This window comes from Coloeus monedula (genome assembly GCF_965178545.1).
Source record: "Coloeus monedula genome assembly, chromosome: 18".
Classification (NCBI taxonomy): Eukaryota; Metazoa; Chordata; class Aves; order Passeriformes; family Corvidae; genus Coloeus; species Coloeus monedula.
Genome location: NC_138798.1, coordinates 3,685,882 through 3,706,914, shown reverse-complemented (window position 1 = coordinate 3,706,914; position 21,033 = coordinate 3,685,882). Strand labels below are relative to the sequence as shown.

The 21,033-nt window shown below is 51.0% G+C and overlaps 3 protein-coding genes across 4 annotated transcripts; 1 reads left to right on the top strand and 2 right to left on the bottom strand.

Annotated features, from left to right (window-relative positions):
• The first annotated feature begins 1,423 nt into the window (after nt 1-1,423).
• Nucleotides 1,424-5,248, top strand: DIABLO (diablo IAP-binding mitochondrial protein). Of its 2 annotated transcripts, none has more exons than XM_082293287.1 (6): nt 1,424-1,479; nt 2,109-2,217; nt 2,414-2,542; nt 3,429-3,539; nt 3,662-3,758; nt 4,626-5,248. In XM_082293287.1, the coding sequence occupies exons 1-6, from the start codon at nt 1,433-1,435 to the stop codon at nt 4,838-4,840; spliced, it is 708 nt and encodes a 235-aa protein (XP_082149413.1). In that variant the 5' UTR covers nt 1,424-1,432; the 3' UTR covers nt 4,841-5,248. The 2 variants fall into 2 exon arrangements, with proteins under 2 accessions (XP_082149413.1, XP_082149412.1); XM_082293286.1 differs by having other exon boundaries at nt 2,411-2,542.
• A 3,167-nt stretch (nt 5,249-8,415) lies between these two features.
• B3GNT4 (UDP-GlcNAc:betaGal beta-1,3-N-acetylglucosaminyltransferase 4) lies at nt 8,416-9,534 on the bottom strand (the record flags this gene model as incomplete). The annotated part of the gene is made up of 1 exon (XM_082293267.1): nt 8,416-9,534. The coding sequence occupies one exon, from the start codon at nt 9,532-9,534 to the stop codon at nt 8,416-8,418; it is 1,119 nt and encodes a 372-aa protein (XP_082149393.1).
• Nucleotides 9,535-10,105: 571 nt separating this feature from the next.
• Nucleotides 10,106-17,023, bottom strand: LRRC43 (leucine rich repeat containing 43; the record flags this gene model as incomplete). The annotated part of the gene is given in 11 exon segments (XM_082293413.1): nt 10,106-10,294; nt 12,418-12,459; nt 12,869-13,057; nt 13,346-13,435; nt 13,566-13,705; nt 13,914-14,037; nt 14,371-14,547; nt 15,168-15,405; nt 15,998-16,137; nt 16,271-16,381; nt 16,622-17,023. Coding segments are annotated over 11 exon segments (1,842 nt in total).
• Nucleotides 17,024-21,033: the final 4,010 nt, after the last annotated feature.

Here is a 21,033-nt window from a genome sequence, read left to right as displayed (position 1 = left end):
TAAAAGAAAAGATATCCCTGTGTATGCACTTTACAGATCCTTGTGGCTCTTGCAGATTCTTTGTGCCTCCTGGACGTTTGTTTCTGTTCCCTGAACTATTAAAAAGCCTCCCAGCAGTTTTCTCCTGAGATTCCCACCCTGCCAAGCGCAGCATAGGGGACGGCAGGGATGCAACACCCTTCCAACATCTCAACAAACAAGTCCTGCCTTGTCCTACTCTGCCTCATTAAGGGTGTGAATGCAGACACACAGAAATTACTTGTAATTTGTTTTAGAAGTCCTGGAAAAAGACATTTCAGATCAGCACAAGGTTCCCCTCTCCCTACAGTTTTACAAGGTACAGGGTTGTTACCAGGCGTTCTCAGGCTTTTCTACAAGTGTTTAAGATTAAATGAAGGATGTGTGATACACCACTTCCTCAGTAGTGTAACCTGCTCTGAGTAACTGAGTCTCTGAGAACAGGAGAGAGAGTAGGAATTTCTGCTATAAATAAAAAGAATTGATCTAATTGATCAAGGCCTTTTTGTGTGGAAGCCTTTGCTGGAAAAGGTAGAGATTATCACTAGCATGGAACTACCCAAAATGAAAGCAGCATCGTGTACTTTAGAACAACAAAGATGAATTAAACCAGTGAAGTGAGGAGCAGCATTTGTGCCTCTAAGTTGGTGATCATGATCTGTCCCTGCTGGAATTACCTTTTACCCAATGGGAGCTGATTTCAATCCAGATGCAGGGTTGGGTTTTTAGTTTCTTCCTTATCTTGGGGGTTCTGCCCAATGTCCTTGTGGCCCATAAATTCTGTAGTCCTTGTGTCCAAAGCCTTCTTCCCAAGCTTTGTTAATCATCCCCAAGATCTAAGATCACTGAAACACATCAAGCCCTAAACCTTAACGAGGTAATTCCGCCACCAAGTAATTTGGTTTTCTAACACCTGGACACCACTCAGCGCTTGTTGGCTGCTCTGTTTCACGGATGAAATCTTGTTGATGAGGCTTGAAAGCTACAAAGATCAAACCCCAAAGAACAGCCCTTCTTAAAGAAAACTTTTACACATTCCACATTTTGCAACAATTAGGCAGGACCCTGTTTCAGTAATCCCCTTCTCACTCCCAGCAACTAGGCAAATTGTTGCCTGTTTCTGACCCTCAGGATGTTGGGCATCTCAGCAAAACACAGAGGACCTGTCTCCCAACACCACTTGTGCTCCACGGGGCTGTGACGGCGGAGGGAACGCGAGTACATCCCCGGGGACATCTCCCGCTCCCTCCCTCAGCCCCTCCTCCCTCACGTTCCCGCCACAGCCCTCACGGCCCCGCGCGCCCCTTCACGTGCCCCCGCCCTGCGCGTGCGCCGCGCTCGACCCCGCCCACGCCCCCCACGCCCCGGCAGGTGTGCGCGGTGACGTCACTTCCCGCGCGCCGGGCGGGCCAAGATGGCGGCGGGCGGGCGGTGGCTGCGGAGCTGCTGCTCCGTGCTCAGGTACCGCGGCGGGCCGGGGGGAGAGGCTGAGGGGGAGACGCGCTGCACGCACCGTGCTCCCCACCCGCGGGCTGTAGGCTAAAGAGTACAGGGCATAAAAGAAGGAAAACCGACCAGTTGTTTTCATTAAAGTGCTGTAGAACAAAAGAAATTCTCATTTCTCTGTGCTTCTGTTTTTCCGCTCGAGTGTTTTCGTGATAGACCCTGCCCCCAGGGCATTTGCACAGCTTGGGTTGTAAGTAAAACTGGCCAGAGAGACCCAAGTGTCGCTGGATTGTAACAAACCTGTTACATTTCTCATCTGCATGTACCTCACGCCAATTTTAAGCATATTTTTAACCTATTTTCCAATATTATTGACTATCAGCAGTGTGCTGGTACCAGATAACATACGTTTTCTCTCTGAAAGCATTAATATGTATTAGTTACTATGCTTGTCTTTTCTTGCACTTACAATTAAACACTAATACCAAATTTAAAACAAACTTACTCATTACTCTTACATAGCTGCACCATAGAAGCCTGGCATAGACAAGTTCCCCTGGAACAGCTTCTGGGTGTTTTCCTTCTCTTTGATCCCTACTCCCACTGCACACAGGGGTGCTCAACTTTGCCTCTTGCCTTTCCAGACGCAGCTTCCCCGTTCTGGCCAGTGTCCGGCAGCGAGGCCTCTCAAGTGGACGGTGGCACCAGGCTGTGGGGCTGGGGGTGGCCCTGTGCGCTGTCCCTGTCGTGGAGGTACCCCCAGCATCCCTTTCCTTGCAACAGTTTAACACCCAAACCCACCTGTCTGGCCTGGTTTTCCTCCTGGGATTGCATCCTCTGCGAGCTTGGCCGTGCAGCCTCGCAGCGAGGCTTTTCCTCACCTTTGTGTTTGACTGGCATCCGTAGGAGGGCGATGGAAAGGTCACACGGGTGTCTTGTGTTGCAGCAGCAGGGCTCAGGGTCCCTCAGCAACGATGCCCTGATCAGAAGAGCCGTGTCCCTGGTGACAGACAGCACGGCCACGCTGCTCTCCCAGACCACCTACGCGCTGATCGAGGCGCTCACTGAGTACACCAAGGTGAGCTCGGGGGTCACACGCCTGGCACGAGCCACTGCTGGGAGTGCCAGCTGGTCTGGCACTAACTACACCTCTTAAACCACGCTCAAAATGAGCTTTTGCAAAATTAATTTAACCAAAGAGGTGTGGGGGGTTGAAGATGTCAGGTCCCTCGGGAGCTGTGGGGTCACTTTTTTACACCAAATGTGGAAGTTACTTTGAGCTTTGTTAAACTGTTGCTTTTGGATTAAAATTTGACAATCCTGGAATGGTTTGGGTTGGAAGGACCTTAAAGCTCTTCCATTCACATGGGCAGGGACACCTTTCACTATCCTAGGGTGCTCCAAGCCCATCCAACCTGGTCTTGGACAATTTCAGGGATGGGGCAGCCACAGCTGCTCTGGGCAGCCTGTGCCAGAGCCTCACCACCCTCACAGCCAAGAATTTTTCCCAAACTAACCCCTACCTAATCTCATCTAACCCTTCCCTCTGTCAGTGTGAATCCATTCCCCTTTCATGTCATTCCATGCCCTTGTAAGAAGTTCTTCTTTTTACTTAAGGCAAAACAACCCTGGAACTCAGAACTGGGGCTGAAGAAACTCACAGCAGTTATTTATATTACCTGTGTACTGAGTTCTCTGTTCTTGGGCATTTTATTGCCCTTCTCTGCCTTTCTATGGCCATGAACTGAATTCCATCAGAAGAACGGAGTGAGTCATGCATAAGTCTGAAACAACAAGACACAGTTTTAATTTTGCAAATAAAGTGCCAGTTTGAGTAAAGCATTTGCATTCCAGTTTATCAAGTATCTGAAGAGTAATTTTGCTAATTAACACCAGGTAACACTGAGACAATGCCAGAGCTGTGCAGGTTGTCATGGTAACTGTGCAAAATGATTCCTTCACAGGCAGTTTATACCCTGGTGTCTCTCTACAAGCAATACTCAGATCTCCTTGGGAAAATGAACTCAGAAGAGGTGGATGCAGTCTGGCAGGTGGTCATAGGAGCCAGAGTGGATGTAAGCAAACAAACCTCCCTTCCCTCACCATCTGCCTCTCTAACCCTGCTCACAACATTCTCCACAGCTCAGGAGAGCTCTCAGGTCTGTTACACCTTGTTAATGCTTTATCCTGCTCCTAGATGACCACCAAGCAGCAGGAATACCTCAGGCTGGAATCCAGTTGGATGACGGCGCTGCGGCTGTCGGAGATGGCGGCAGAGGCTGCCTATCAGTCGGGTGAGCCTCTGCCCCTCTTCCCTTTCTCAACACAGCTCAGACACACAATGTACATTCAGTTAACGTCACAATTGACAGCTGCTGCCTAGTTTTTAGAGATCGTGACCACATACATTCTTTTTTTGGCTACAAGTCTGTAGATGCATTGAGAGCTAGGCCTGGAAACTTCACATGTGGTTTAGGTCAAGACAAACCACGGCCAAAAATGTCTGAGGGAAGAGTTCAGTTATTTTTAAATGCAAAGCTCAAACACAGTCCTGGGAGCCACAGAACTGAGGGTGCCTGTGAGTCCAGTAGAGCTTTCCAGCTGGGTTCAGTTATATTAAAAAAGGTACAAATTTTGGTCTGTCGTCCATGGAGAGATTTGAGAGCTCCAAGGTTGAGTTATGGGCTGGTTTATGGTGAGTAGGCAAAGTTACTGGAACAGAGAGGGGAGGGAAAGCAGTGAATATACAGAGACACCCTAAGTTTGTAAGTGCCTGGAAAAGACCCAGAATCTGTAGGAGCATGGAGGAGAATGGTGGGAGTTCACAGTGCCACAGGTGTTCCTACTGCTGTAGGTGCCAGGATGGGACAAGGACTGAAAGGTTCTGGCACACAAGGACTGTGCTGGGCTTAGCTCTCAAACCCACTGGCACAAGCTGATCACTCCTATCCAACTCCAGCTGTATCCTACTGGGATGAAAGAATTCAAGGGAGCAGTGAAATCTCAAAGCAGACAAATGGTTTGAGGTAAATGAACAGTAAAAGCATTGAGCATTAATACAGCCCAAGAGTCACCACAACACAGCAAAGCAGAAGATAATCCCAGCCATTTCCTTAGCTTCCAGTGCTCCTGCTAACCCGTGTGTCAATCCTTCCCTCCAGGTGCAGACCAGGCCTCCGTAACAGCCCGCAGCCACATCCAGCTGGTGAAGGCCCAAGTGCAGGAGGTGCGGCTGCTGTCCCAGAAAGCAGAGACCAAATTAGCTGAAGCTCAAACAGAGGAGCTCATAAAAGCCCAAGGAGAGGACTCCTCGTTGCCACGGGGTGTTTTAGGAAATACAGATCCAGGGGATGACCCTTACCTTCGGGAGGACTGAACAGAACTGGAGTCTGAGGGTCAATCACAAATTGAACAGTCCCAAGCTCTTAAGTGTGGGATAGTGTAAAACTGCTGAAATAAGCCTGTGATTCTATTTTTTCCCCATGAAAACGATTGCTTTACAAATCAAGTATTTGGAAGGCCTCAATTTTGTTTGTAACTTACCTTGTTTGTAATACTTTTGGTTTCATTTATTTAAATGCTTATCTATGCAAATGTGAAGACTGTTAATCACGGATGGCCTGGTGTTAAATGTGTCTCTGCTTGGAGGGTCCTGCTGCTCCCTTGGTGTGTTTGTGGGAGCTCATGAGGGATCAGACAAAGATGTGTATTTAAAGATCCTTGTTTTTAACCTGTGAGGTAAATGATGTCTGTGAGGAAATGCCTTTATTAAACTGTGCAACAGCAGCTCTTTGTGGGTGTGTCCATTTGGGGAAGAGATTAGGCCCTGCTTCCTATTTGATTTTAAAAGATTTTAACCTCTGAGGTGGCAACTGCACCAAATTACACTGAGCTACAGTCAGGGGGAATGTTTGTTCTGGAGCTGAGAACTTCCCATGGAGTCACCCAGGCTCTTGGTGCAGTTTTGTTCAGCACAGCAACTTATTTCGCCCAGAGTCACCTCTGGGGAAGGTTCCCCGGGAAGCAAAGGAGAGGTTTGATTTTCAAGATACTGTGGTTATAAATGAAACTGTTTTGGCAGCTGCTGTGTACTGTTCTACAAAGCAGTGAGCAACAGAGAGTTTTACGTGTTTGAATGCTTCCCAGTGCAAGTTTCAGGAAATTATCTTCATCATTTCTTTCACAAGCTTAATGTTTCACTGCAGGCTTCAATACCACAGGTGTCTTTCACTGTGTTCATTTCCTAACCTGACAGCTGTTGTGAAATTTGCTTTGTAGAACAGCATCCACTAGAATTTTATCACTGATGTTTGGAAGCAGTTAATCCCCATCTGCCAGGTTGTGTAAGAAAACACACTAATCAAAAGTTTTTCACCACCAATTAGCATCTGATGCACTGCATCTGTGTCAAGGTTGCTGTTACTAAATTGAGTTGTGCCTCACCAGGAATTTTCTCACCTGCAGCATAAATTGTGTCTCATGTTGGCTGCCTTTGGAACAAATGCAATCTCAGGTGCACAGCACTGTTCATTTATAGATTAAGTAGTAAAAAAAAATTAACAATCAATCTTTCCTTGCTCCTCACTGGTGCTGCTGTATCCAAGGAGGATAGCACAGTCTGGAATTCAGCTCTCAGGGAACTGCCAGTGTCTCCTGTGCCAAACACAGCTTTGGGCTGGAGCATTAGGGAAAAAAACACTATGATGAGAGGATTACTTGAGTGGTGGCACAGCCAAGCCCTCAGGAACCAAACGCACCCTCAGATCAACCTCTAACCACAACTGCTCTCATTTGATGCCTTGTGCAGTTGCAGAACATCTGCCAAACCCCTGATCTGAGTGCGCAAACAAGTTGTGTACCTTTCAGGATGCCACAGTAACTCTACTCAGATGTTTGCATGGCACTGCCAGGAGCCTGCAAAGCCAGGAAAGTCCCTTTTCCCCTTGTTCCCAGCCCTGCTGTGACCCCACTTCTTGTTTGACTGCATGTCCTGTGTTTTCTTCCCAACAGCTGTTCCCACACACATCCAGCCTGACGTGACTGGAACCAACCAGTCAGTCCAGTCAAGCCAAAGTGGGGGTGAGGAGCACAAATGGCTCCAATTCACCTCCAAAATGGGGCAGAAGAGAGTCCCTCACCTTTGTTAGGAAGTGAGAGCTGCCAGTTGGGGATTAGCCCATGCACCTAAGCCCACAACAGACATGACATCATGCTCTGTGCTCCTGAGTTTGCATTGGGAATCATTGAGTGGATCACAAAAGTGCTGGCACAGCAGCTCACAGGGCACCACGGTGCCCACTCTGCCCAGTCTCCTCTCCAGGACCAGCAGCAGTGCCCAGAACATGGGGTCTGCTGCTGACACTCGGCCTTGTTTACAAAGCCAACACACCTGAAACTACACACAGTCACTTTCTCAGCTACAGTTAATTAATCCGTGTTGGAGCTGTAGCAGAAAACACAGCAGCTTGCAAAAGACCACACTGCGGATGGACACCCACCAATTCTTTGAGACAAACCCCTACTCACATCTGGCACAAAAACAGCTCCTGTGAGGTGGCACCTTCTGCCCCAAGAGCCTGAGTTAGCCCTGGGGCTCAGCCAGAGCTACTCCAGGTGCTCCAGAGGGCTGAGGGAGCACATTCTGCCAGCAGTCCCGCAGCCTGTGCAGCCCTGAGAGCTCCCACACCCCTGCTCTCGGGGTGTCCCTGTCTATAGGACAAGAAATAACCTCCTGGCAGCACTTCCCGGGCACCTCTGAAAGCTCCAGCTCCCATCTGGTGGGGGATGGATGCTGGGCAGCTGGCACCAGAGACAGCAGTTACAACAGCACAGCACAAAGAGCTCTATTTTCTCTAATCACACACTTCCTCTTTACTCATTTGCTTTTTTTTCCTAAGGCTTCCAGGCTGTTTCCTGCTCACCCACAGCTTCTGCTCTAGCAGCAAGACACCCTGACACTGATAAGCTTCACAAAAGTACTACCAAAGCTTAGCTCTGTATTTGATCTTTTCTCAAACTAGCAATTCCAGCACATTCAGATTAATCACTTTTGTGTCAATACATCTTGTCTGGACAGGGCAGAAAACAGCAGCTGCTCACAGAAAAGGAAGTGGCAAGTATCCATTTCCACATAACAGTATCCTCTTTAATGTAAATACCCAGCATCAGATTCTCAGCCTTCCCTGCCTCTTAGCTTTCAGGATACCTAAGAATATTCCCATGAAAATACTTTTCAAAACTATTTTATTTATACACAACATTACAACAACAACAGCAAAAAACCAAACACCTCCCACACAACATGGGAAGCTACAGCCACTCTTCCTACCATGATTACTCAAGACACATTGCTCCTCTCAAGCCAGATCAGAAAGTGTTTGTGCAAAAGTGTCCAGTGCATGTAAGCCTGTAGTGAACTTCTGTAAAAGGCAAAGGGCTGGAGGCAGAGCCCAGTCCTTCAGATCATCATCATTGCTGTGTTAAGGCCGTATCTTTTTGAAGCTTTTTCGTCCCCACTCCACTCCCTTTCTCCTGCTGTCTAGTAGGAGCTGTGGGGTTGCTGCCCTGGGACAGCAGACCCAGCAGGACATACTGGCCTTTCTTCCACCCCTTCAAGTACATTTCAAATGCTCTGTCACTCATTAGTCATCGCTGGCTGCCCCACATGAGACTGACTTCGGCCGGTGGTCAGACACCAGTGCAGGTGGCACTTGTGACTTCCCCTGGCACAATCTAGCCGGGAGGAGCCGAGTCCCCGGTGCCATGTCTCATGCAGCCACACCCCCACCCCGTGCCAATTCAACTGCTTCAAGTAACCCCCGACAGAAAAACACTCACTGCAAAGCAAACTCCGACGGCTCCAGTGCAGTCTGTTAGTAATGGACACGTTTCTACCACAACCTGATTTTTAGTTTAGGTACCCTGTCACCAGCCACAATCCTGCTGGGCTCATCAGTAGCTCCTTTTCCAGCCCCTCCTGTAGCTGTGTGTCACCGACACTGCACACTTAATGCTGTCATCCTTCACCAGCGTCCACATGATCCACATCTCCGTTGGGTTCAGTCTGTGCACAACCATCAGCTCTTTGTACAAGCACGGATCAAAAGGATTGAAAGGTCTCTGGATCCCGAAAGTCTTAAAGCCAGCGTGATTCTTTGGGGTCACTGACATCTTTGCCAGACACATTCCCACAAACACATCATCTATGGGGAAGAGCTCCGTGTCCTCTGCAGTGCTCTGGAGGCGATGTACTGTCTGCCTAGACATCACATAGCCCCCTCCTCCTGCATAGAGAGGATAGAAGGTGGCTCCATACATGGGCTCTGGAATAAAGTATTTGACCTTGGTGTTCCTGATGGGCCGGGCATTGGCGATCACGTCCCCAACAAAGAGATCCTGTTCAGGGTCCAGCTCCCGGAGGAACTCAACGATGTTGTAAGTGTTGACAAACACATCATCATCACCCTTCAGCACGAACCTGGCGTGCAGGCAGTCCTCCGTGAACCAGCGGAGGAAATGCAGCTCCTTGAGGGTCAGGTTGAAAAAGTCGTCAACAAAATCCCACTGCAAGATGTCATCAAACTCCTGGCTCTCGTAAGCCAGCAGCTGGTGCAGGGGCTGCACCTGGATTTTGGCCTCGGAGCGCCCTAGGAGGAACACCAGCCTGATGCGCCTGCCCCCGATGGAGACCTCCTTCCCCCATGTATTCCTGATGGCCACGCGCCGCTCCACATTGATGGGGGAAGACTTGATGGCCAGCAGGAGGAACATCTCTTTGCTACACTTGGAAGGCCTCAGCAGGACTGAGAAGTTCCTGCAGTGCTTGTAGGTTAAGAACACACGGTGAGGCTCCGGGAGGGTGAGAGAAGAATTGGCAAAGGTCAAGTTCGGCAAACATTTGCTATGCCCAGTGCTGTCCAGAACCGAAGGCAGCAGTCTGTGATCTGCTACATCCACTTTCTGCTCTGCTGATGATGCTGCCAACTTCGCCTCCTTCTTCATGTAGAACACACAGGCCAGCAGCGTGACTGAGAAGGTGTAAAGCGCGAAGCTTTTAATCCTGGGATACATGGCAGCCTCCGGTGCAGGACCGGCCCCGGGCGGGCAAATGAAGACGAGCCGTTCCCTCCCAGGTGGGACGGGGACGTTTCTCGGTGCTTCCCCCGGTTCTCACCAGGACGCGGTGCTGCCGGTAAGGACGGTCCGGAGCCCCCGGCCCCGCCGGGGCGCGCAGACCGGGCTGGAGCCGCCGCTCCACGGTGACCCCCACACAGCAAAACCCCGGCTCCGCTCTGTGGAACAGCCTCCTGCACAAGTCACCGGGAGCTGCCGCCGGCGCCGCGATTTACCGGGAGCTGCCCCCGACCCCGCCCCGCAGCTTCTGCGCTCCGCCCGCGGGGGGGAGGATGCGAGGGGCTGGTACCGGCACCGTGGCAGCGTGTCCCAGGCACGGCCCATCCACCTTACACCCCGCACACCCACCCAACACCCCCTGCCCGCTCCAGCTCCTGCAGAATCTCAGCACCAGCCCCAGACCACGAGGAGTCCCAGGGCATCTCCCAGCTCTGGCGATTCGGCTAAATCAGGCTCCACCAGCGTTCCCGTGCGGTTTATTTCCACTCACGCTTCTGCTACGGACACATCACTGAGTCTTTCCCACTGCCACGGCCACATTCTCCTGGCTCTGGGTGCTGGCTGCCAAGGGCCACCGAAGCAGCTGCATCTGGAACTGAACCGTCAGCAGCACGGGCTGGAGCTCTTGACCCTCCGCCACTTCAGCGGTGTCTTTGTTTTTTCCTTTTCCTGTGGAAAGAAGTACATTTGTCACTGTCTTGAGAGAGTAAATCATCCTAAAAGCAGCAGTGTGCAAGGGTGTCAGCACTGACTGGGCCTCGAGGGAAATCTATTTGAATATGACTTTGGATAAGAAACCCAAAATGCATCTTTAGGCTGGCAACTGACCTGGGTGCAACCTTGCTTTTTGTTGTGAAATTGCCCTAGGGCAAAAGAAAATGCAGAAATAAATTATTTCAAGGATCCTGGGAAATCAAATGTGGGGTAAAATGAGACCTACGTGAAACTACTTCTGAAGACATCCTTCAATGTCTGGGCAAATGGCTCACTTGTGACAAAGCTCACTGCCTTTCCTCTTTGAGCTGTCTGGAAGCGATCCCAATTCCTCTGAGAGGACTTATTATTTGTGTGCATTTGCTGACTGAGGGATGCAAATCAGCCTCAGATCCCAGCTGTGAGAGTGCCGGTCCCTGCACAGCCTCGCTGGACACACGGCTGGGAGCCATCCCCTGTCCCCTGGGACATGGCCACTTTCACAGCTCCAAGGAGGTGCGTGGTCCCCAGGTGATAAGCAAGTGTCAAACAGCCCTGCAGCAGCTGGTGTCTCTCAGGGCAGGCAGGATGTGCAGACACTGCAGGGCTCAAGCAGTACCCCCAAAAGCCACAGCTGAAGTGTTCTTATGAGTCACGGCCATGGGACACTGGGTGTAGCGAGCTGTGAGGCAGCTCATTTTTAGGCATGGTGAATTTTGCACTCATGCTTTGAAATATGCACACAGTGGCCTCACAGTGTGGCCGAGACAGCCCCCACCTGCACAGATACATGGGGACACCAAATTAAGCATGAATCTCTAATTGCTCTGGGTTTCCTGCAACAGCGGCGTTTCTGTGCACACAACAGCACCTTTACCCTTGCTCAAGCTGAAGGAAACCTCCTGCATGCACTGACCCCACACTGGGGTAGAAAGGAAGGAAGAAACAACCACGGCTGAAGTTGAGCTGTTTGACAGCAACTGCCTGCTTTAGCAACAGGCTGAGTGTAGATTGGAAATACACATCTTTTTGTGGGGGACAGCAATTCAGGGAATTTTCTTCTTTTCAGGTCATTGGAAGAGGCCACAGGCTTCCCTGAATGCAGACACAGCCAAGGACTGCAGAGCTCTGAGAGCCTCCCCACAGATGGGGACCTTGCTGTGGGTGACTAGGCACAGGAAAGCAGCCTGGAGCTCTGTGGGTTAATTGCACTCTTAAATCTAATGCCAGAGCAGGAAAACAAGGCTCCTTTGGTAGCTCTGAGTGATGCTGGGAGGCCTGGCCCTCTCCATGCCCTCCTTGACCCATGAGCAGCTTTTCAGCATTGCTTGGCCACTCCTTCCCTCTCCCACTTCCCCCTGCTCTTGCATTACCCCTCCGATGTGCTGGCACTGCTATTTTTGCAGTCAAAACCAAGATTGTTGGAAAAATAACCTGCAAGAGGCAGGGCGAGGTTTGTTTCTGGCAGATTAAGCAACACTGCTGGCTGAGCAGCCCTGAGCTCCGCACTGGGGAGGCAGGGGACGCAGCCGGTGGGGTCGGGGTGGTCTCTTCCTGGGTGATAGCAGACTGGGATCTGTTCCTAGCCCTGCCATGGGCTGGCTGGGGGACCTGGGGCTCTCTGCGCATCTCATCTCCAAACCAGAGAGAACAATAATCCCCTCTGCAAAGTGCTTTCAGATGCGATTTGGCAATGGATGAGGAGCTCATTATGCATCCCAGGCAGCCCTTCCTCAGCTGCCCGCCCACGCCACCGCCCACATTTGGTAGCCGACACAGTGGGCAGCACTTTTCTCACCCAAAAGTCTGCTTTGCCCTTCTCCCCTGGCACAGAGTGCTGTAGGTGTGTGTCTCCCAGGGCAGTCGGCAGCCCACCCTCGGTGCTTGTGCAGACACCGACTCACACGGTCTCCAGGCTGTCTATCCTGACAGCGCTGCAGTCAATGTCTGTATTCACAGCCTGAGGCTCAGGATGTGAGTAAGTCCCTGCTCCTGGAGCTGGCAGGGTGGCCAGGCCCTGCTCCTGTTTGCTCTCTCTCACACACACCACCCTCTGCCCTGCCAGCTCCAGCCTCTGTCACCTTTGGGAGACGTCGCGGTTTTCCGGCTGGCCTGAACTCCTTTCACTGCTTTGGGTGTTTTGCTCTTGTCTGTGCCTTTTTTCACCTCCTGTGGAGAGAGATATTTCCACAGTAAGGCTGTGTTGAAACTCAATGCCCTCATTCAGTCCTGTGACAGCTGTCACCATCTGGGTGCTGTCACCGGGATTTCAGGGACAGAGGAAAGAGGTGAGGGGGAGCAGGAGCACAGCAGAGTGGCTGCTAAGAGAAGAGAATCCAGGAAATAGGAAGCTGGTACAGCTGGTATGTGCTGCCATGCTGAGAGAAAGCACCAGAGGAAGCACGAGTGGCTGCTTTCACATTCTTGAATGGAAAAATAAACTCATCTATTTTCCTAGGCCCAGAAAAAGCAGCAGTACTGCTTGCTAATATCAGCCTTAAATAACCACACCAGCAGCGATGGATGGTGGTTATACTGAACCCCAGCCTGCAGCCTCACCCTGGGACATGCTCCTTACCTTCTCCTCCATAACTGGAGGTTCTGGTGGTTTCTGAGGGATCAGGATCCCAAACTCACACACAGTTGCCACCATGTTCTCGGTGGCCAGCAGGGTCTTCAAGGTCACCCTCCTTGTGCCCAGAATGCTCCGAATAGGAGGGTCACTGCGGAATTCACATGGCTGCTGCTTCTTCTTTTTCTGCTTGTCCTTGGACACAGGATGGTGCAGGACACAGGGACAGGTCTCAGCAGAGGGTTGGGGTCCCTTTATCAGAGAGAAGCAACCCCAACCCAGCCCCTTGCCCACCACTGCATCCTGGCCAAGGTGTGTATCAACTGCCTTCCCCCCATAGCAAAGGGGGACTTTGGGAGAGGTCTGGTTTTGGGGGTGACTCTCTGACACACTAAACTGATCCAGGAGAAGGATCCTCATTCTCCCATCACTGTTTTTGCAACTCAGATGTAATTTGGTCATTGTTTTCTCCCAGCACCCTACCTTTGCACTGTCCTTCTTCAGCTCCTGTCCTTCCTTCTTATTTGTGGCAGCGTTTTCTTCTGCATCAGCATCCACAGGCCATGAGAGCACCTGCCCGGAGAGGAGCTGGCTCAGCGTCACTGCCATCCTAGCCTGCCTCCCAGAGGGAACGTGATACCCCTGGCTCCACAGCAGCTCCCAGCAGCTCTTCCCCCTTCATCCAGCTCTGCCACACCCTCACCTTCTCCTCCACAACAGAGACAATGGTTCCAGCCTCCAGGTAGGACTTCAGCCCCACCAAGTCCTTGGCAACGTGTTCCTTCCTGTAGCTGAAGTCGATGGTGTCTGCCCAGGGCTGTCCAGGGGTGGCAAACACCTTTGCTATAGGAACACAGAAAAGTTCAGAGGAGACCTCTCTTTCCCCAGGACAGAAGGACCCCCAAGACACGGCTGGTGCTAGGTCATTATCCATCAGTCCCAGAAACAGCTCAGCTGATACTGTGAGGGACATCCTGATGCCACCACATCCCAGGAAGAGCTATAAGCCTGCCCTGAGAGATGGGAGAGAGGATCTATAATTCCTCATTACCAGAGTGGGCCTTGGGCTCCTCTGTGGCTGCAGACTCCTGATGGCTCTTTGCTTCTCCTGTGTCCTGAGCAGAGCTGTCCATATCCAGTGTGGCCATCGTGGGACTCTGGTGAATTTGCGTCACCTGAAACAGAGACCAATCTGCCTCCAAAATCCTATTCCCCAGACCACCCTCATGGGAAGAAGGAACATCAGTGCCAGGGAAAGGGTCTGCCAGTCAGCAGGAGGGGGGCTGTGAGTGCACTCCCATGTGCAGAGCTCTGGGCTCCCCAAGAGGGATGTGGAACGTGGGCAGCTGGGTCTTGTCCTGCCGGATGCAGCCACATGGGAATCCTGTCCCCAGCACTGCTGCTACCCATGCCATGTCCATCACCCCATAGCCTGGAGATGCCCATGCTGTTCCCCCTGCTGTGGCCTGCCATGCTGGTTGTTTCTAGGAACACAATCAAACACCAACCTCAGGGCTGCCCCTGTCCTCAAGCTCCTCTCTCTCTGCAAACTCGTAGGTCACACAGTAGCTGTAGGTGATTATTGGACCCTCAGAGCCAAACTTCAGCTGCTGAAAAGCTTTGGGATCAGGGAGTCCCATCATCTCCCCAATGCTCACAACCACTCGTCCTTCATTCCTGATCAGCTCTGAAAGAAAGACAATCTTGCCATGAAGCTGCAGCACGTTCCCTCCAGAGTGAGGAAGGAACAGAGCAAGCAGAAACCTCCAGGTCCCTCCACCTCCTGGCATGCCTCGGTGCCACCCTGTGCAAAACTGTGACAAACCACTGCCACGTGGGGTCACTCCAAAGCCATGCAAACACCTTCTGGCTTGACTGCTCTGTTCCTTCTACATTTGAGTCTCCAATAAGCACATCCAGCACATAAACTCATTGAGTAGGGACCATCAAGAGAAGCTTCCCATCCCGAGCGTCCCAGCCTCCTCCTCTCATCCCAGTCAGGGATGTGCCACGGAGGTGGCACCGCTGTGTGCAGACAGTGCAGCACCATGTGAGCACCTTCCCAAGTACAGATGCTCCTCTTGCCACAGCTCGAGAGGGAAACACATGGTCTGAAAACAGGTGGTGTCTGGGAAATGAAGCTGAGGCAGGCCAGGACACTGAGGCAGTGCTGGGACTGGGATGGGTTGTTCTTGGCCCTAAGGCTGAAACTACCTCGATGGTAATTACAGAGCTCCACCACAATGAAAACCCCGCTCCTGAATCACAGGGTCAGCACGGGCAGCCTCAAAGGCGGGGGCTCACATGGCTGCCTCGCCAGACCATGGAATTGCTGCCTCTCATCAGGCTGTATGTGGATGTCATCGAGGATGGACAGCTTGGGCAGGCTGTCCACGAGGAAGCCTCTGTAACTGGGGATGAGAGCCAGTGGGTTCCCTTGGAGCACCAGGATGCGGAGATTCTGCAGAGTGGACAGCTGGGAGACCAGCCCCTGCAGGTCCGTGAGGCTGTTAAAGCTCAGGTCAAGGGAGACGAGGTTTGGCCTAAGGAGAGAACCCAGGGAGGGAGGTAAGGCAGCCAGCACCCATATGAGGATAGAGAGCTACTGCCCTGCAGCAAAAACAGAAACAAAAGTTGTGTTTCCCCAGCACAAACTGGGTTGAACTGAAGAATCCAGTCTGGAGGCCAATTCCAAATTCCTGAGCCATACAGTCCATTGTCAGTCTGCCCCACAACACAAAAACATTTCTTTAGCTTCCACTGACGACCCCACTGCACCATTTGGTGATGCAGCCTACACCTCAGAACCTTCCAGACTTCCAGCAGGGGCTTTGGGAAGGACATGGAAAAAGTAAGCTGCCCAGGGAAATGGGAACTGTGGTGGCAAGGGTGTCAAGGCAGTTCCCCTGGTGATCCCCCCATTCCACACCTTGCCAAGGACCAAGACAACCTCTGGGCGTAAGACAGAAGACTGCAGAGACAGACTGCTCTGCACAGAGAGTGGACACAGAGCAAAGAAAAAACCCTTCTGAAGGGCTGTGATTTCCCAACAACGGCCACCTCGGTGGCTTGAGGTCTCCTGTTCGTATCTGCCCATTTCCCTTTCAGCAGCCCATGTTCAGCCTGTGGCATTACCAGAAATCCACAGTGAAGTGCTTTTCCTGGGAAGGGCCACACAGCCGATTGTACCCCAGCCCCAGGTGCTGGAGCTCTGGGGGTGGCCAAGCACACAGGTCCTGCAGATCATGCACAGCGTTGCAGCAGAGCTCCAGGACCTGCCCGGGACAGAAGAAACTACAAACACCTTTGCAATGAGCTGTTCCTGGCACCCCCTCAAACTGGTTGGCTTTCACTGTTTTCCCAGATGGGAATTCCTGCCCCATCCTGCACAAGGCCCTGCTCGCTCACCTTCAGAGCCCGGGGCAGGTGGGCCGAGGTTACTTTGCTGATGCGGTTGGCACTGAGAATGAGCTCCTCCAGCTGCTGGAAGCGCAGCACACCCTCATCCACCTCCTCCACCTGCAAAGAGCTAGGTTTGGCCAATGTGTCCCTGAGGCACCTTGTGGCACACGTTGATCCATGTGACATCCATGTAACACAGATTAGCACAATGTCTGGAGGAGGCTGTGGTGTTCCAGCTGCAACACCTGGGAAGACCCTAGGAGAGGAAGGTGTCATTCTTCCAGGATGTTTTCCCTCACAGCAGGAAGACATGGTTTCCTGGCCTACAGCTTTATGGGCACCAGCAGCTGCACTTACTCCCTTGTCGAGTATCCGCAGGGACTTGACAACCTGGAAGACTCTGGAGCTGCGGAGGAGCTCAGGTGCCAGCACGGCCACTTCCCGCAGGAGCCGGTCCTGGGGGCTGCAGTCGTGGGGCAGGGCCCAGGGGCTGTGCTGGTCTCTCAGCAGCTCCAGCAGCACCTCGGGGGTCTCCTCTCCCGGCGGCACGGTCTCCTCCAGCCCTGCTGGCTCTGCATTGAGGCAGGATTTGTTCTGCGGACAGGGAGAGAGGAGAGGCAGTGGCAGCCCCGTGCCATACCCCATGGCTGTGCCCCCCCAGACCCTTACCCAGCTGCCGAGGCTGCAGGGGAAGTCCTGCAGCCCCAGGTGCCGCAGGTACTCCTGAAAAGCAGCCGAGACGCTGCCGGGTGCTGCCATCCAGCCCCAGCCTGGCAGGGAATCCCCTGGCTCAGCGGCTTGCGTCCCTGTCGCTAGGAGATGGTGCTGACACGAATGCCATGGAACCAAACTCTCCAAGCAGAGCGTGGAGCAAGTCTGGGGCAGCACCAAGCTTGCCAGGCTGGGAATAAATCCCTGGCTTTCTGGGTCTGCCCTGTGTTCTGGGGGCTGCTCCCCACCAGGGAAAGAGCAGGTGGCCTCATGCTGCACTTGCAGGATACAGCATCAGCATTCTTCCCTGGCCGGGGACCTGTAGCATGGAATTTGGCATTTTTCTTATCTACGGCCTGAGTGTCAATCAGGTTTCAGGGAGGAACCCGTCAGGGTCTCAGTCAGCTTTGAAAGTCCAGCTCTCCACTTTATGTGGAGGGCACTGCCACACAACCATGTAAGGCCATCAGAAAACAAGCTCACAGCTGAAAATACCAGCTCCCACACTTGGAAAAAGTAGGTGAGCTCTAGGAACAAAAGCCACAGCTGTGTCTCAGGTCAGTGTCAGGTCTCCACAGATGGAGATTAATTTCCTTTTTCCAGCGATAGGTGTTGAGGCAATGGCTACAAATTCCACTTTAGAGAGCTGACAGGGCATCAATGTGTCAGCAGAACTTCACCAAATGAATTGCAGTTGCACTGTGGTGTCTGATGGTTACGTGGTGGAAAGCTGAACTTCTCAGGTTGGGTTTTACAGGACGGATGCCGACCTGCTCCCTTATCAGCTCAGCAGCTTATCACAGCCCTGTACAGACCGGAAAGGATGTGCAGAGCATGCACAGGCTATGAGATAATGGCATGTCCTGGAGTGGAGTAATCAGGTAAAGTGCTGTCCTCAGGAGAAAAATGAAGTAAAGTCTTCTGAAAGTCTTAGAAAAAGCATCACCAGTGGTTGAACCATGTTTTGTGGAAAAGCAAAGCTGTAAAAATGCTGCTGCTTTTATTTGCATCACTATTTAAAATAACTGGGCCCCATTGCCTTCAGTGCTGCACAAAGAGATATTCCTGCTCTTGGAGGAAGACCAGATCCCAGTCCTCCCTGGCTGTGCCCAGCTGGGAGAGCTGGAAAGGGACTGGCAGTGCCCAATGGCATCTTTTATGTACCTTCCAAGCATCTTCCTGTGGGCCACTGACCAACTGCATCTCTGCAGGTTTGGTGCTTCCAAACAAGAAACCCGCCAAGACCACCATTCTGTCTGAAAGGAGTCATCTGTACCCACCACTCCCTTTGTAGGGACACTCCTAAAGAATGCCACGCACAAAGAAACGTCTTCTCTTTCTCTCTGTCTCCATCTCCCCCTCAAATAATAAAACCTTCAAAGAAAACAACTGTCTGCTAGAACTGTCCTTTCCCTAGGCCATGGTAACTCATCTCTTCCTTGGCATTATTAAGCACCTGGGAACAAGGGTTGTGCAAGAAGAAAGACTTCCTGGTGGGATGGCTCCTTCCCTCTGCTTGGCTCCCTCACAGCCCATGGCAGAACCACCTTCACTTTGTGAAACTCTGTTACTGTGGCTTCAAGCAAAGACTTGAGGGCTGAAATTACAGCCTGGTGGGATCCCGGTGCACCATGTTACAGGGGAAATATCCATTACCATTTCAAGCCTTGGGAATTGGTTCAGTCCTGAGAACAATCCTTGAACCAGTCCCAGAGGAGTTCATTCACACACCAAGCTTTTTCTTTTCAAAGAGGGTTATTGCACATGAAAGCCAGAACTGATTATTTTGCCACCAATATATTGAACCTTGAAGGTTTCCTGGTGACTTGACACATACTCATCTTTGAGCTATGACTACCTTCCAGGCACATCTCTAACTCCAGAGGTGGGAAGAACAAGTGTGTCTGTGTCACAAAGGTATTTCCATAGGGGTTTCCTCTGCTCTTTCTGTCCCAAGCCATCAGGAGTTTTGCTCTTCTGATCACAGCCTCATACTTACAAATCCTAGGGATAATTATTCTCTGTTTTGGTGTGTATGAGAATTTCTTGCACTTGGTACTAGAAGCAGAAAACAGAGAGATGGGCATCAGGGATGGGGAGGAGGGTATCCTGAGCATCCCTTGGGAACAGGGTCTTACAGGCATCCAGCAAAAGGATTTATACATGGAACTGGAGGCCTGACCTACCTTGCACACAAGCACTGGCCCACTCTTAAACTGACTCTGAAGGAGAAGCAATGGCTTTGGGTAGCAATGACATGCTCCCAAACACCTTTATAAATAAAACAAGAGTTTATGTTCTAAATCCCACATTTTGGAGAGCCCAAGGATTTAAATGGGATGGCCAAGCCAAGTATCCCAAGCTCCTAGTCAAAGAGATGACACAGGACACCCTCTATGTCAGTTTGAAACTGCACCTAGATCACAATCAGTGAAGACGTATCTGATGTAATCTTCAAAAAAGAAAAAGCCCCGAATTATCACTGGCAAAAAAAAAAAAAAAGAAAAAAAATACTGTGACGCAGGACTCCACAGCATTTAAATGCAGGCTGGCTGGTCCCATCCACAGCACTCCAGGCAGGCAGAAGCTCCAGAAGCAACTCCAACGCCAGCTCCCAGCCAAGCCACTGCTGTCCAAGCCCACCATGGAACGCAGAGCAGGTGGGTATGACTGACCTTGCTACAGGCTGTAAGGTTGCCCTGGTTGATGTTCATCTTTAGCTTCATGCCTATATGCTTTAAAAATGCATCACGCTGCACAAAACTATTAAGATTTGCAAAAACTATGCAGAAGACTGAGACTAATCATTGTATTCTTTCCTTTTGGTTTCCTCTCTTCACCTGAATGCAGAGATCAACAGGTTTGCAATCTTCCTCTTCTGTTTAATGGTTCCTTTGGGCTCCTTGGCACCAACAAAGACATCAGAAAGCAAATTGAGTACAGCAGAGTGGCAGAAGAGTTTCACTACTGACATACAGCCCATGTCATCAGTGATAGAAGACCAAGCACATGACTTGTTTGAATTCTATGTAAGTGCACCATTTTCCATGTGCTGTGTCTATGTCTGTGGAGAAATCTCTTGAACTATTATAAAACACAAGAAAAACCATGAGAAAATAAGTATTTGGTTTAGAACCTAAAGTAGGCTCTTCTCTGTATTCCATGCAAGAAGGAAAGCATTTACATTGTGTTATTTCAGGGCACAGTTGAGGCAAGGGCAGCTGCAGAAATCTTGGGTGACTTTGCCTCAGCTCATTGCAAGCTGGATCTTCCTGATTCACAGTGTTCCTTCTGAGCATTGGGCATCTTCTTGCAGGACTTTAGTCAGATCACTGGAAACACGGCAAGAATTGCTTTGCCCTTTATTCTGACCCTAGTGCTTGAGCACTTCTGCTAAAAATCCTGTTCACCCATCCTTTCCTTGGAGATGATAAATTGTTCACTGAACCCTGGTGTCAATGCCTCAAAATTCAGTTCCTGGGGTTGCGTTTCCAAGAGTATGTTGATAAAAATCAACATTGACATTTCCTCTGAATTCATTCTTGAAATTCAAACCATCTCTGCTGAAACAGATGAAAATACACTCAGGCCAAACCAGATCTCTGGCATAGGTAAATTTTGCCCCTACAGCAAAGAACAGAACCCAAGATTTAGAAAAGCTGAGAACCAAGGAAAGCAGGGCATGGGGAACTGCATACTCTGTGCAATACCTGCTTGATCAAAGGGGTGGAGGTGTTAATATACAGACTGAACCACAATCAAAAACCCTACAAATGGGTACACAAATGAGAAGGGGAAACCAAAGGACTAACAATTTTTCTCTCCTCTTCCTTCCCCACAGCAAAAGTGTGTCTCTGCAACCTTCCGTCCTCAGCCTGAGGAGATCAGCTCCAAAGCCAGAGACATGGCAAATAAAATACACGAATGTCCAGCCTTCCATGCAAATTGCTGTGTTTTGCACGACATCTACAACATTCTGAAAACCCTGGGAAGTGACATGGAAACGCTCTGCAAAGAGAGCCCCAAAGACGTCATCATGGCCAACCTCAACCAGCTGA